We start from the raw sequence: 17,538 nt of genomic DNA on the forward strand, positions 1-17,538 counted from the left end.
ACATTTAGAAAGAAAAACAACTGTCCTAGGACAATTAGTGACAAAGTTAGCCCCCCCATTTATTCAATTCACATGTTTTTGCAAAATAATTTTGCAATATTTATAATTATTTTTTGTAATTTTTTTTAATTAAATTAATACTGTAAATTTCCTTCTTCCATAAACTATCCAAAGTATTACTGTAGCTTCATTATTTTCTGACTTACAGTGTTGCAAAAAAAATAAATTTGGGATAAACAAATTAAATAACTTTTAAACTATTTGACCAATTTCTTCGAAATTTAGGGTATGAATTAAGCACCATAAGTCTCAGTATTCCGTGTAATAAGAAGGTTCTAAGTTAATTTTTACTTAAGTTATAAATATTTATAAAAACTCAAAATTTATGATTTATTTTGCAATTTTCTAAGCAACCAATAAGGATAGACATATTAAGCAAACGCCATATTGAAGTTTTTTATACCGTTTATGAGCTTCTTACTCTCAAATTTGTTTAAAATGACTATTTTCTTAGTAATAGACGAAAAAAGCGAAAATTTACCGTTTTTTGATCTTCATTTGTTTATAACTATGTATATCATCAAAATCGGCTGCAGGAAATATATAGGTTATTATTATAGATGTCCATATTACTCAAAAAATTTGGTTTCGGCCTGGAGGGGGTTGTGTCACCAACAGGCTATTTTTTTTCCTTATTTCTCTGAACTACTAATAGAAAAATGCGTAAGAGTGAAAAAATGTGAAGTGTGTGTGTGTTTTCTGCTTGGCGATTAAGACGATAGAGTGCCTTATAATTCCCTTTTTTATTACGATTTACAGAAGGGACGAGCGTGACCTAATTTCAATTTATTGAGCGGGACATGTGTAGATGTGAACTCATTTTTTACTAGAGAAAAGAAATTATTGTTCATGGTTTTAACGTTGAATATGGTGAAATTTATTTTATATGTTTATGAATCAATAAAGGGCTTTACACTAATTATTTTTTATTATAATTATAGCGGTACGCTTTAATTACTATTTTTGCTAATCTTATTTTCTTAATTTTTAATAACTTTTCTCAAAACGAAATAATATGGGTCATATAAATTCACATGTAAAATACAAACCAGATGCTAAGAGGGACACAGTTTTACAAAACGGAATGTATCCTTAACCATATGTTTTTGGTGTTTTCAGTTTAACAAACTGAATTCCCCATAAATTAATTACCTTATCAGACCTTATGTCAATAACTCACAATTGAACATGCATTTGAAAACGTAAAACTGCAGAAATGTTTCAACCTTTAATCGCCAGATCTAAATATTTTATGGCCCATCTGGTCAGATGGTGAAACACAAACAGATTAGCGTCTGTGGTTTCTTTTCAGCCACTCAGTCGGTCGGTCACAACACCCCAGAGACATCGGCCGCTCGCTGGGCCGAAGACAATAACAAACCCTCTTACCCGATGTATAAGCAAAACACTTTTTGTTACCCAAACAAATAAATATATTACTGTTCGTTGTTACACTTATTTTTTATTAATTCCGTCAACCACACCTACCGGAATATAATAGTTTCCGTTGGTTGTGTGAAAGCGAGATTTTTATACATTTTGAATAATTTAAGTATACGTTGGAAAACAGAAGTATTAATTTTAACGTTTGAGAGGTTAAATGAAAGGGGATTGGACACCAAGGGTAGCAGAGAAAAAACCTGACAGCAGTGCCAAAGGGACACTGTATCGTATCTTCGTTGTTATTGGTCCGATTTTGACGTATGAATACATCGAAATGAAAAATCAAACAAGGTAGTAAGCCATAAAAACCTCACTCATTTTGACATTATGCACAAACAATCTAAAGTACTTAGGTATATACGTTTTACATACACACAACATATACATATGCTGCACAGCATGATACATAGAAGACTGTTATACACAGACTACGGATACATACGTCGATCACCTAAAACATAAAATTGTAAATTTGGGGTCTATGAGACCCCACGTACTAAAGCCGCGATAAAAGCGCCCTCACTACTGCGGGGTTAATCCTCCTTTATTCATCTGTAATGTTACTTTAAATTCAGAAATCGTGTATGTATAGTAACTTACCCTATACTTATCAACTAAGTACCAAAATTCTTGAGGATCAAAACTGCTACATAACAACCTAGTAACTCCAGTAATTGCTGACATAAACAGTCCCATGCCCGAAGAGTTCCAGTAGAGAGAACCATATGTTAAGAAGCTTATAGGACCCTCCCTCATTTTCATTTCGAACTGTCTTCTAGTTGTATCTACATCGTTGTTTATAGGCTGCGGTACAAGTGGAGAATGATGTAGATAATAATAATGGTTTAGGCATATACCTTTTGGAAACCCAGAAGTACCACTACTGAAGTAAATAACTGCTGTTTCCATGTGATCTTTAATGATTATTGGTTTAAAGTCATTTTCTAATTCTTGTGGTTCGACAAAATCAGAAAATGGCGTGAATTCACTAGTTTCTCCAAACACCACAATCTCGCTCTTTAGCTCCAATTTTTTAGCAAAGTACTTGATTTCTTTGAGGGAATCCCTCACAGTGAAGATGATTTTTGGTCGGACCGCAGATATCAGCTTCTCTAACTCTATGTTGGAAAGAGTTGGATCCAAAGAGCACGGGATGGCACCAATAAAGAATGAAGCAATTATTGGTACGCATGCGTCAAGGTGATTATCAGAACAGCCGGTTACGATGTCGCCTTTTTTTATTCCTTTCTTTTGCAGTGCTATAGCACACCTGATGCATCTTTGTAAAAGGGACTCGAATGTATCTCGCTCTCCAGTTGAAGCCAGAATCTGAAATCAAGTAAATAATATAATAAATAAATATAATATATATAATAATTTGCCCCCTTATTTTCAAACCCAAAAATTAGAGGTCTAAAAATGTTTTACGCATTTATTTACACCAGAATATGAAAATATAACTCTTTAGAAGGAGATTGGATGTTTCACCAACTCTCTACGATTTTTTTTTGAAAGTTATAGCCTTCGACATTTGACCTCTTGGGATAAACAATTTATAATATCTAAGCAACAAATTAGTTAATCCGGCCTTACAATTTTTTTTATGTTTGGAATTGAAAGATCTTCATTTTAAAGCTTTAAAAAATAAAAAAATTATTTGTACAATAAATAACGTAATTGTAAAAAAACGGCCATTTTGGACCTTTCGCAGGCTGTTTTCCAATAACCAATAAAAGAAATTAATTTTACCATAGCTCAAATGGTAGGTTTTTTAATTTACTACAACTTTCTATTAAAAAGTTTTTCTCTAAATTTAACAAATGAAAGTCGCGATAAAAAAAAACTCACAATACTTTTGGTCACATTTTAGTAGAAATTATTCCTGGTATCGTCCTTTACAACACCTGATAGGTTTCAGAAATTCCTGAATTATATCACGTTTTTTCACCCACAGCCTGGGGTAGTTTTATTAACTTATTATCTACTAATATATTATAGAAGTTGAAAAATAAAATTAAAAAGGTTTTATAAGCAAAGTAGCAAGTACCAAGCCATAATAAATGAACTGAAGTAAAATATCTAAAAAAAAAGATTTATTGAGTATAGAGTCTATATTAATAATTTAAATCAGTTATTGCAACAAAAATTGTAAATTTGACCTGTTTATCAAAAACACAAAAAAAAATTGAACTGCCGGATGATGACAACCCAATTCTACTTTGGAGCACAACTTCAGAATGACACTAAATAACCACTTCAAACGCAAACAGATCGATGCTAAATATTATAGAAAGCTACTATGACGCACAGCACGGTTACCAAACTTGAAATACCATATTATATTTGATTAAAATGTGTTATGGGGTGCTAGTAGCACCCCACGTGGGTGCTAGTAGCACCCCACGTGGCAGGTGCCGGGTTAATACCAAAAAGACTAAATTCATGATCATTTCCCATGTCATACTAATCCATGATCATTTCATACCCCCTCTTGGGGGTGAAAAAATATTCGTCCAAAGTAAGTCCGGAAATGGATAAACTGACTAATTTTAAGTAACTTTTGTTCTATAGAGTTTTTTCACTAAGTCAATACTTTTCGACTTATTTGCCAGTGAATATGTTCATTTTTTCAACAAAATAACCACGCTTTTAGACGGTTTTTCATAAATAACTCAAATAGTAAGTATTTTGTCGAAAAAACATTCTTAGTAAAAATATAGCCTGTAAAAGATTTAAAAAAATGGTGTATATATCTCGTCTCTATACCTAGTAGAAGCAGAGTTATAGCTAATGAAAAATAGGTTCATATTCGTCAAATTCCAAATAGAATATTTTAACGTGAAATAACCAAAATTGAAGCACATTTCGGGGAAAACTCATTACAACTTATTTAAAGTGTTTAAAAAAAGCTTCATTTTTGTTTTATAAAAAAAAATTCTAGCATCAAAAGTAAACAAGTTTCGCTCAAAATAAAGTTAGTCCCTATTTTTTGGTAATAAAATCGGGAAAATCACCCCCTAATTAGTATCTCAAATGAACTTAATCGTTACGACTTCACAAGTTTCTTGACTCGTGTATGTATTGTTTATATGATCTGTAAGTTTCATCGGTTCAAAGTCCTTATCTTTGAAATGGCTGTAGTTAAAAGGGTTGAACGAGTCACAGATCACGAATGTATGCAAATTTAGAAACACTAAATCTTAATAAATTATTGTCTAACAGAAAAACAAAAAAATACATGATATTTAGAAAAGCAATGCTGACTTTTTTTATTTTTCGAGATTTTTGGTATCTCTAAAAATCTAGTTATTTTGAAAAAAAGCATATTTTTCAAAATTTAAATTTTTAAAAGTTTTACTTTAAAACCAAATTTTTTCAAAAATATGCACTTTGAATCGATGTAACTTACAGATCATAATAAACACAACATAAGTAAAATAAATTCTGGAGAGGTAATGATTAATTTCATTTAAGTTGCTAATAAGGGGGTGGTCTTCCCGTTTTTTTTTTGCCAAAACAAAAGGGACCAACTTTATTTTGAGCGTAACTTGCTTAAATTTAATGCTAGAAACTTTTTATAAAAACAAAAATAAAGATTTTTTAAACACTTTAAAAAAGTTATAATGAGTTTTCCCCAAAAAGTGCTTCATTTTTTGAATAATTCACGTCGAAATATTCTATTTGAAATTTGGTGAATATGAATCTATTTTTCATTGGATATAACTTTGGTTCTACGAGGTCCAGAGACCTAACGCGTACACCATTTTTTCACTCTTTTACAGGCTATATATTTTTGCAAAGAACGATTTTTTCGACAAAATACTTACTTTTTGAGTTATTTGCGAAAAACCGTCTAAAAATGTGGTTATTTTGTTGAAAAATGAACATATTCACTCGCAAATAACTCGAAAAGTGTTGACTTGGCGAAAAAGCTATTAGAACAAAAGTTACTTAAAATTAGTCAGTTTACCCATTTCCGGACTTGTTTTGGACATATATTTTTTCACCAACAAGAGGGGGTGAAAGTCACCCCCAGGGCAAAAGCACACATCGGCACAATATCGCTTTTTTCTTTGACATGTAAGCTATGCGTATGCCAAATTTCATGTCAATCCAAGCGGTTCTTTAAAATTTAGAGAAAAAACCGCGAAAGAATGTACTATTTATCGTCATATTATACTAAAGATACCAGATACCATGGACGGCGAAAGTCACCAATGTAGATGCCCTTAAAAGAATCAAGCAAAAACGTTATCTTTCGAATCCATAAAGAAAAAGAAAACGGCGTATCTGGGTCACATATATTCGAGGGTAATATTGAAGGCAAGAGAGGAATGAATGGAGATGGCAAACATAAGGCAATGGACAGGGATTAACGACATACAATATATGATACACATTGCAAGAAACAGAGCTAACGGAAAATCTGATCGCTAAAATCCATCAGTGGATTTGTATCTGAAGAAGAAGAAGAAGAAGATTTATACAAGTCGGCAATAAATGTATTTTCCATTACAAGTTAGTTATTATAAAATGGAAAATAGCTAAATACAAACAAATGTTTTATTGGTATATTTACCACAGAGGTGTAAAGATAAAGATATCAATAAAAGTATGTTAGCGATTATAAAAAGTATGTATTCTTTAATTTTCAGAAAGCAGTTTTGTTAAAGAATGGTTTTATAATATTTTGTAATGGATTTCAATATTTGTTTTGCACTTCGACTAATAGAATCAGTATGTACTCATATTTATGTAAAATCCTAATTTTTTTTCTTCTTCTTTCTTAATATAAGTAATCTTGTTTGTTCATTGGTTGCTTGTTGCCTCAATGGAAAATCGTCTCCAAGTGCTAGCACTTGCTAGCACTTTCCTGTTGTTTAGGTACACATGGCAAGTTTAGTAGCCGCAAGTACTTTCAGCCAGTGAACTTGCCATGTGTAAAGGAAGCTTATGAAATTTCTACCATCTATCAACAAACCATCTATCAGATTTTGCAAATAAATCAAATTCATAGGAAACGTATTATAGTCCATTAAAATGTTACATTTAGGTTGCATTTCTTAGAGGAGTCAATTTTATTTTTTTAATGTGTAGGGGGGATCAGTAGAAGCTTAAGTTCAAGTTTTTGGGGTCGCCACCCTTGTCCCCCGACCGACATATTGGAAAAAGGGGTGCAAAGGGTTTTCGCGCTGTATCTTCTAAACTAGCAATCCTACAGAAAATTTAATTACACATAAAATGTAGCAAATTAAATTTTCTACAATTTTATATCTATTACTTTTTATCGTCAAGTGACCAACAAAATAGTTATAAATAAAAATATGAGAAAACTTTTTTCCGTTCATTTCACAATAAAATAACATCATAGCGATTTTGTAGAGGATTTTTCAATGAAAAATTTTCGTTATAAAGTTGTTTAATTTTATTTATAATCTAGGTTTTACAGCGCTCCAAGCTTGACCAGATTCTCGAATTCTCATAGGAATACAATTAAAAAAATACTTTTTTATCTATATATTAGTCGAGCGGCAGCAATCTTTATGCCGACCACGAAAAGCTTTAAGGTGAATGACCAATTTTGTTCTATTTTTATATTTTCGAGGTGAATCAGAATATGAAGTTTATTTTTATCTAGATTTGGTAGAACATGTTCAAAAATCAAATTTTATACAAAAATGCCGAAAATCAATTTTGATGATTTTTCAAATTTACCTCGCTGTATCTTTGGTCGCTGTAAATATTTCCATTTGAAAATTTTACTGTTTAATCTCTGAAGTATGTAGATAACAATGGGATTTGTCCTATATATTTAAACACATTAAAAAAGGATTTGTTAGTTTTAAAACATTTTGTCATCATATTTCGTTAGTTTCATGTTTTCTTAAAAAAGTTGAGTGACAAACTTTTAAATTTATAATTTTAACCAACGCAACAATAAAATATAATTCATGAAGAAGTTTTTTGGAAAATTTTAAGTCAAAATATATAAAAGGAAAAAAGTTATGTTACTTCATAAACAAGCGGCACACCCCAAAAAACGCTTATATCTCGAGATCCTGACCACGGTGTAGTGAATGGCTAATTTTGATCGTACTTTATGATTTTGATAACAAAAATTCGTTTTTTGCTCTTCTTAAGAATTTTGCAATATGAGGTTGCGTCATTCTTCTTCTGAACCGGCGAATTTGTCCTCAAACAACTTCCTGGGCCGTTTCTATATATGCTTCGGGTTTTAAGTTTTATAGTTGGGAGAAAGGTCAAAAACAGATTAATAATAGCATAGGAATGTTAAAATCATAATAAATTGTATGAATAAAAAATACATATAGATAGAAAAGTAAGCCTAACTTTTGTTTTTATTATATCCCTATGAGCATTCGAGAATCTGGTCAAGTTTGGAGCGCTGTAACACCTATATAAATAAATAAAATTAAACAAATTTATAGTGGAAATTGTTTGCTGACAAACCCTCTCTATATTGCTATAATGTTATTTTATTTTAAAATGAACTGAAAAAAGTTATAACCTCCAAAAGGAATCTTGTTAAAATTTTTTTACATATTTTTGTTTATATCTTTTTTGTTGGTCACTTGACGATAAAAAGTAATAGAAATAAAATTGTAGAAAATTTAGTTTGCTACATTTTATGTTTAATTAGATTTTCCGTAGGGTTGGTAGTTTACGAGATATAGCGCGAAACCCCTTTGCACAGCATTTCCAAGATGGCGGCCGGGGGACCAGGGTGGCGACCCCAAAAACTTGAACTTAAGCTTCTACTGATCTTCCCTACACATTAAAGAAATAAAATTGACTCCTCTAAAAAATGCAAGGTACGGCTTAAAAAATGTAACATTTTAATGGAGTATTAGTGGTTGTGGTTATGCTATAAATTTTCACAGTACTTTTATCTATTTGGTGGAAAACTAAAAAGCAGAGTCCACCGTCACTATCTAGTGCATCTAATCTTCATGTGTTAAAGACAGTTTTTTTTATTACAGGAAGATTTTGAAAATTGATGATTGTCGCACATAACAAAGAAAACGTCTAACAAAAAATTCTCAGTTACCAAACAAATCTTAATGTCAAAAAACAGGAAGGATAAGTGAATTTCTAAAAATCGAAAAACAAAACGCAGAAGAAAAATTATTTGGCTGTAAGATAAGTATGAATCTAGATCAAGCATCCTAATACCTCTCTTCAAAAAAGGAGACAAATCGGACGCGGAGAATTACAAATGAATTGACTTATTAAACACAACAATAAAATTAATTAACAACCAACACGATAATAAACAAACTTAATGAAATTATAACATTAGCAGAAGAACAACAAGGTTTTAAGTCGGGAATATCATGCACCGACGCTATATTTATAATGAGGCAAGTTCAAGAGAAATCATTAGAATACAACAAACCGGCATATTTATGCTTCGTGGACATTAAGAAATCATTTGACAGGTTCAAATTAAACGACGCTATCCATCTGTTATACTCAAGAGTGGTACCTCTAGGAATAATTAAAACGACCCAAAACATCTACCTGAACAACACAATAAAAGTAAAAGTAGAAGATGAACCAATTGACCCAATTGAAGCTGGCAATGGGATAAGACATGGGGATTCCCTGAGTTCTTTATTGTTTAACCTGATCATAAATGAAATAATAAAATACGTAAGAGGACACCAAAGGTATCCAAAGGAAGATCAAATAGGATACCAAATGGTAGAAAAACAACTTAAAATAATCTGCTGTGCAGACGATACAATACTAATTTCTCAAAGTAAAGATCATTTACAACGTATGCTGCACTAATTTAATATAAACGCAAGAAAATTTAACATGTTAGTTTCCCAAAAAAGACAAAATGCATGGTTATAACAGCAAATCCAATAAGATGTAAATTGGATCTGGAGAGCAGATCCAGGGGTCGCCAACTTCTTGAAATTTCAAGATTTTGTCTTGATCTTGTCTTGATTTCAAGGCAAGATCAAGACAAGAAGTAATTTTAGATTTCAAGACAAGACAAGAAATTTTATGTCAATACCAAGATTTCTTGTCAAGAAAACAAGAAATCTTGAAATATCTTGACTACCTAATAATAAAAACTAGGTATATTTATTTTAAATAACAAATTTAGCACATTTTTAAATCAGAATTGATAAGCCGTGAATTAAGGCAGACAACACTTCTTATGGAGTCAACGCCTAGCTGATTTCTTGGCTTTGTTATTATTAAAGTTGCTCTTGAAAATAGCATTTCCGCAGGTACAGATGTTGCTGACGTTCCGAGAAAATCCTTGGCCATTTTCGATAATGACTAGTAGATATTTTCATGTCTTTTCCACAAATCAAGTACAGTGGAACCCCGATAAGTCGGCCCCGATAACCCGGAAATCCGGCTAACCCGGACCGATTTTCATCAGACAAAACAAACATTTTTTCACTTTGACTGAGTTTTTTACCAAGAAATAAACAATAGTGTATACAAAACTGTACGTAATTTAGATGTACTGTGCATATGTATTTCATGTTTTTGCAATTATAATGTGTATTTTCCTATTAAAAAATATTTATTTTACTAACTTTTACCATATTTTCCGGCTAACCCAGATTTTCGATAACCTGAATCGGCCGCGGTCCCGATTAATCCGACTTATCGAGGTTCCACTGTATGTATATTCTCAGAATCTTCTGAACTAGGCTCAATTAAGTATTTTTCTTTCATACTTCCAAGATTGTAAGTTATCATCTTATCATTATCAGCTTTCTTAAATAGGTAAGTAATATCTAAATCTAATTCGTTATCTTCTTTTTTCATACTAAGTACTGGCTCTGGTATTGGATTCTATAGATCATTCTGGGATTTATTAAAGTAATTAGCTTTAAATATTTGTTCAAATTTCTGTACTGCCTCTGATTGAAGCATCTCGACAGTTGAATGCCATCTTGTAGGCACATCTAGTTCTGGCATAAGGCATAGTCATCTTACAATTTATGGTTACATTTTTGATTTTTTTTTACAAGTTGTTTAATTTTACTTACAGGAGAGTTAAAATCTAAAGTAGTAGCATTTATATCATTTTCTACTTCGATCTCATCCTCCAAATAATCCAAATCCTTTTCGATGTCAAAACTGTTTGGCTCAGCAATTTTTATGAAATCCTGGACAGCTAAGCTTACAATATGTGCGAAACATACAAAATACTTATTGTAAGCAAGCAACTACACATCAATTTTGGGTTCGTCAGGAAACAAATGCAAATCAGGGACTCCCCCGAGTGGCAGCGGAGGCCGTAATCACCCGCCCGGGTAATCAAGAAATTTCAAGATTTTGAAATTTCTTGAGCCAAGACAAGATGCAAGATGTCAAGAAAATGTCAAGACAAGATTTTTTTAAATTTCTTGATTTTTTCTCAAAGCCAGACAAGAAGTTGTTGTCAAGACAAGAATTCTTGTCTTGTTGACCCTTAAGCAGATCATAGAACAAGTGATGCCGTCTAAATATCTAGGCCTCACACTCTCTTGCTACGAAAACCTCAAAACAGATATGGAAAATCAAGTGAATAGAGCAAACAGAGCCCAGGTTTCCTGAATGGCACAATATGGAGAAAAAAAATTTCAGATAAGAAATTAAAGGCAGAATTTACAAAACAGTCATCAGACCAATAATAACATACGCAACAGAAACACGACATGGCATAGAGAGGACAAAAAGATTATTAGTATGAGGATATAGAAATGGTCAATGCAAATTCTAAAGTCATTAAAAGTGTGTGTGTATGGTTCATTCAAAAATGAACATAAATTAAAACAAAACTATTAGTCCAGAGGAATAAGGTTTTTGTCGGGACACTTGAGCAGCCAGGTTGCAAATGGATTTTTTGGGTACTATATACCTAATATATTATAAATACAAAAATGCCCGTCACAGTTCGGTCGAGAAACTTAGTTATTAACCAATAAGAGTCAAAAATGGCAGTTTTTTCGTTTAAATCGCTACAGGTAGAAATAGGTTAATTAAATATCTTATTTATAATATTTCCCTTTTTGTAGATGAGCCAAGGTTTAAAATGGCACTTTTTGAATTTTGGTCCGATAATAAGACTAAAATTTCAAAAATATAAAAAGTGCTAGAACTTTTGCAAAAATGGCCTTAAGACTTTCATATTGCACGAAAAGTTGAGTCAAACATTCCATATAATGCACAAAAAATTTTAAGATTATTCGTCAATTAGTTTAAATTTTATTCAATTTGTTTATCGCAAAGAGCTTTTTTTCGCAATGTTATTGTTCAGAAACTAATAATGACATAGCAATTCTGTGGAAACCACATGCAAGAATAGTTATATTTTTAAAGTATTGAAAAAAAATCATTAAAAAGTCGTTTTTATCACTCCGAAAAAAGTTTAGTAAAATAGAGTCATTTTTGGTTTCTAAACAATTTGAATAACTTTGTTAATATTGACTATAGAGTAAATCTACTTTAGGATTTCAATAGCTGGTATTTCTATACGAATTTTCAGAAAAAAAAACTTTTTGCCTAGGTTAAATAGGTTCAAAGTTAGCCACTTTTATTATTTAATTCGCAGTTACTTCTATATACATCAAATTCTCCTGTAACAGTGTTAGTTACCATACTACTCCGAAACGGCTTTGCCGATTTTTATAAAATTTTACACGCTTATCCTGTAGGACGTTGAAGAGGTTTTAATCTATTTTTTATACCCATAAGTTATAAGGGGGATTGCCCCCCTGACATTTTTTTTTGAAGTTATACTTCTTTACCGGCGATAGAGGGTAAATTTTTATATGGGAAAACCTAGCGACCGGGCGCATGCGCATTATAACTTTGTTCTGATTTGATGTTCAAATGACATGTCAAAAATTATTCAATATGGCGGCTGTGGCACAGCTGTAGTTAGATTATTTATGGTTGTTGCGTTTTAAAATTTGTGTGAAAAGAAACAACAAACAAAAGTTAGTTAATAGTTATACTGCCTTTTTAAATAGTTTTCATATACCTATATTTTTGGAATTTTGGACTATTTTGGACAAGGAAAACTCATTCTAATTTGTAAGTAACTAGTTTTTATTATAATCATATTGTAATTATACATTTGGATTAGGCTGAAATACATACATTTATTTTCTCAAGAATGCGGATTTTAGAGAGAAATCCCAAATTAGGTTCGATTTTTATTTTTAAATTATGATTTTTTGGCGTAGATTTATTTATCTAGTAGGTATGTAATGCTTTGATTTACATACTTAATTTGATTACCAACAAAAGTTCTACCAATCTTCATCTAATATATTGTTTTCTTACTGTTTTGTTATATTTTTATATTTTCTTCCACAAAATTTAAACTACATAATTTTCAAAACAACTGTCAAACAGTAAAACGTTCAGTTGCCGTATTTTTCCACATGATAAATAATGTGCGATTGGACGAGTGAGTCTACGCTTCGATTACGAGTCAAAGCGGCACGAAATTCAAGGGTTCAATTCCCGATGCAAGTTTTATTTTTTTATTTTTTAATGCATATTATGATTGTAAGTATATTTGTTATATAATTTTTTTTTTTTCAGCAAATGCGTATTTAAAATTTTTGCCAACAATTATTATCGTCCAGAAATCATTTTTTCTTTGTGGCATTGTCAATGTGTTTGTGTGCGTTTTATTCTTTTATTTTTTTAAATTTTTGGTATAGTCTTAAAAATCACATAATATGTAGTAGAAGTATAACTTCTTACGTGCGTACAAAGTACACACACATTCTTTTTTTATTTTTTTGGACAAAATGATCTGCCTTAATTTTATATGATGTAGAATTAAAAAATACATACAACCCTTAATTTTCACTCTTCTATCACCAACCTCTATTTGCTAATAGCCATCTATATATTTACAACTATAAAATTCTCCTGCCACAGTGTTAGTTTCCATACTCCTTTAAGACCGCTTGACCGATTTTTATGAAATCATATATGTATATTCGGTAGGTCTTAGAATAATTCTACCAATTATTACGACCAATTATTGGTCGTAATCTATTTTTCATATCCCTGACTGATAAGGGGAGTTCCCCCTAACATGTTGTAATGTTAGGTGGGGTTTTGTGTACATAACGTACTCTATAAGACTACGAGTACATACAAATTAAAAAAATTATGATCAAAATCCAATAACAAGTTCCAGCGATATTAATCGCAGCATATGTTTGCAGAATCAGTTTCATTTTTTGAGTGCACGTATTTTAGTAATTCCCCTCCACCGACCACGAATTAATTCCGTTCGGACGCCATTTTTAAAGCTTTATTAACCACTCTGCTAAGGTTCAAAGTTTACTAAAACTTTTACACATAACCTATATATCTTCAACTTCAAAATGGCTCTAGTTAGGTTGCTTAATTGTTATAAACAAAGTAGCCGTCAATTAAATAAAAAAGTGGTTAACTTTGACCGTAATTAACCTAGGCGAAAAGTTTTTCTTTGAAAATTCGTATTATACCAGTTTTTAAAATTCCATTGCAGTTTTAGCCTACAGTCAATATAACAAAGTTATTCAAATTGTTTATAAGCCAAAAATGACTCTATTTTAGTAAAATGTTTTCTGAGTGATAGAAATGACTTTTGAATGATTTTTTTTAAATGAGTTGAAAATATGAATATTCTTCTTTCATGTTCTTTTTACAGAATTGCTGTATCATTATTATTTTCTGAACAACAACATTGCGAAAAAAAGCTCTTTGGGATAAACAAATTGAATAAAATTTAAATTAATTGACGCATCGTCTTAAAATTTTTTGTGGATTGTATGGACTGTTTGACTCAACTTTTCATGCAATATGAAAGTCCTAAATTCATTTTCGCAAAAGGTATAGCAAATTATTTATTTTCCAAATTTTATTTTTATTTTTTATTAGTAGTTTTTTTATTAGTAGAGATATTAGAATTATATGTAACCTCTATTGGAATCAGACAGCAAAAGTGAAAGTTGAAAATGAACTGACTGAGGATATCCAGATTCGTCGTGATTGTTATTTAATTTATATAGTGAAGCCATCTCAGAATTAGCGTTGGCCGAAGTCAATGAGGGCCTAATAATAAACGGTGAGTCACTTAATAATATAAGATATGCTGACGATACCGTACTTTTAGCGGGAACACTAGAAGAATTGCAACATCTTGCTCAACAACTAAATATACATTGCAACGATTATGGACTAAAAATAAATTTGACGAAAACCAAGTTCATGATATTTACAAAAGCACAAAACATCAGAGTTAGACTAGTACTGGATAATACAGAAATTGAGCAAATATCTTCGTACAAATACCTTGGAGCATGGATCACAGAAGATACTGATCAGACAAAAGAAATAAGATGCCGCATTGAAATTGCACGATCCATTTTTAACAGAATGAGGAAACTTTTCTGTAATCGCAATATCAATATAACGCTCCGGATAAGAATGCTTCGTTGTTATATTTTCTCCACCCTTTTGTATGGGGTTGAGGCATGGACACTAAAACAATCCCACATTAAAAACCTGGAGCATTCGAAATGTGGTGTTATAGACGTATTCTGAAAATATCATGGACAGATCGTAAAACAAACGCACAAGTGCTCGAACAACTAGGAAAACAATGCGAAGTTTTAAATTCCATAAAAATCAGGAAGTTGGAGTACTTGGGGCACATCATGAGAGGTGAAAAATACGAACTATTAAGGAATATAATGCAGGGTAAAATCAAAGGCAGAAGAAGCGTAGGAAGACGTAAAATCTCGTGGCTACGCAATCTCCGTGCATGGTTTGGATGCAGCTCAATTGAACTGTTCCGGCGCGTAACCAACAAAATTATAATTGCCAGAATGATTTCCAATCTCCGATAGGAGCGGAACTATAAGAAGAAGAAGAAGTTTTATTTTGCAATATCTGAAACAACAAATACTCGGACCAAAATTCAAAAAACGCTATTTTAAACCTTGTCTCATCTACTAAAAGAAAAATATTATAAATAAGACATTTAATTACCCTATTTTTACCTGTAGCGATTTAAACGAAAAAACTCTCATTTTTGACCCTTATTTGTTAATAACTAAATTTCTCATCCAAACTGTGACGGGCATTTTTGTATTTATAATGTATTAGGTATATAATACCCAAAAAACTCATTTGAAACCTAGCTGCTCAAGTGTCCCGAACATGTATATTTTTGCCTTATTTCCCTGGTGTATGTGTGCGTTTTACCTTTACGTACCCAGAGTTTATGGCATGTTTACAAAAACTGCTCACATAATAACGCGTATTTAAATTTGCCGGTTATACAATGTCGCGATAATTGCATATTTTTGTTTTTACACCAAAGTACATAAAAGTTTATAGTAAAAATAATATTTACCTGTGCAATTTTCAGTCCTTGCTTTTTCATCTTCTCAAAAAACACATGTCCAATACCACCAAGTCCATCGAAATTATAGTTGACATCTTCAGTTTTGATTATATTTTCTTCAATCCAATAATGGGCCATTTCGCTTGTGGTCGTACCGCGGTACCGCACGCCGCAACAACTTTGATGTATTTGTGCAGCGAGTCCAATTCCTTGGCTCATAAACTTGGATGTTCATTTAACCTTGAATATTTAATTATTATTCGCCGCTAATGAATACAGTGTCAGAAAAATGTGTGATAAAATTATGAAGATAATGGGAGATAAGATGCATCTTTACAAACTTGTTGAACTTCGCGTTAGCGCATAATAGTTCAAGTACCGGTGGTATTGACACAATTGTTGACGAAAACAATATCAAACGAGTAATTTTGTAAATCACATTATTCTCTGAACAATGAATTTAGAGGGGAGATCATGTAACGATGCAGTTTTTGTGATAAGGCAAATGGCGGAGAAATCATAACAAACCAGCCTTTTCTGTTTCATAGACTTATACTAAATTTACAATCAAGATGCAGTAGAAATAAACAAACCAAGACACGTTAAATGCTACTAGCAGCACTCATAAGTAAATCATAATTTATAATGTATATGTTACAGTTCAAGTTGATTCTCAGTTAGAGTTGACTCCAACTAAGTAGTTGGAGTCAACTCCAACTGAAACGAGCAGTAAAAGTTGATTTTAAAAATTTAAATCAACTTTTACTAGTTGGAGTTGACTCTTCCTGGATCGATTCAGTAAATGTTGATTATACGAGAATCTCAAGTGCATTTTTGATGAGTGTGCGTTTCTTTGTTTTGACCGTTTCAACTACTTATTAGTATAGTCTGTAACGTCGCCCCCGTTAGGTAAATTATTCTGATTCGATTTTTTGCACACACTTACTCAAAGAAATATATCCGTATAACAATCCTTATAACAAATACACAGGGTGTCACGCGGTACCGCGGTCGAAAAATTGTTTAACCAATTTTTGTTAACCAAATTCACAAAAATAATTTTTATCTACTCTATCTCATATTATGTAAAGTTGTAAAGGTTTTATTGTGTGAAAATTGTAAATATAGATATCAGTACATGAAGGGTTTAAAGTGTGTCTGAAGTAACAATGTATTTTAAATCGGTTTTACTTTTTCGCACTGTTTTTTAGCACACTTTCATATAATTAAACATCCTTAACTTTCGCCTTCGGGAGGAAATCAGACACACCCTTGCAACGGCAACTGAAATGCTCACAAAACAGCGACCACGGAAGCAAAGATGGATGACAGAGGAAATATTGGATTTAATGGACGTCAACTAAAAAACAACAAATCTGTAGGAAAAGATGAAATACCAGCTGAGCTATTGAAGTTAATCAACGAGGAAAACTTAGACCTTCTTCTTGGACTATTTAATAATGTTTACAATACAGGGACTATCCCTAAAATATGGCTTGAATCAGTCTTCATACCACTGCCTAAAAAGAAGAACGCCAAATTATGCCAGGACTTCCGCCGTGTAAGTCTATTAAATAACATTCTGAAGCTTTTCTTGCGTATCATACAGAACATAATATATTATCAAAAATGTG

At 31.7% G+C, this 17,538-nt stretch overlaps 1 protein-coding gene across 1 annotated transcript in view; it reads right to left on the reverse strand.

Annotated features, from left to right (window-relative positions):
- Positions 1–17,538, reverse strand: part of LOC126891863 (uncharacterized) — a 100,247-nt gene that overhangs the window by 58,729 nt on the left and 23,980 nt on the right. The window contains exons 2-3 of the mRNA XM_050661190.1: positions 15,914–16,144; positions 2,104–2,832 (exon numbers count right to left, since the gene is read on the reverse strand). Of these exons, the coding sequence (XP_050517147.1) occupies positions 2,104–2,832; positions 15,914–16,123 (939 nt within the window). The 5' untranslated portion in view covers positions 16,124–16,144. The remainder of the gene's footprint in view (positions 1–2,103; positions 2,833–15,913; positions 16,145–17,538) is intronic.

The sequence above is a fragment of the Diabrotica virgifera genome, chromosome 9 (genome assembly GCF_917563875.1).
Source record: "Diabrotica virgifera virgifera chromosome 9, PGI_DIABVI_V3a".
In the NCBI taxonomy this organism is placed as follows: Eukaryota; Metazoa; Arthropoda; class Insecta; order Coleoptera; family Chrysomelidae; genus Diabrotica; species Diabrotica virgifera.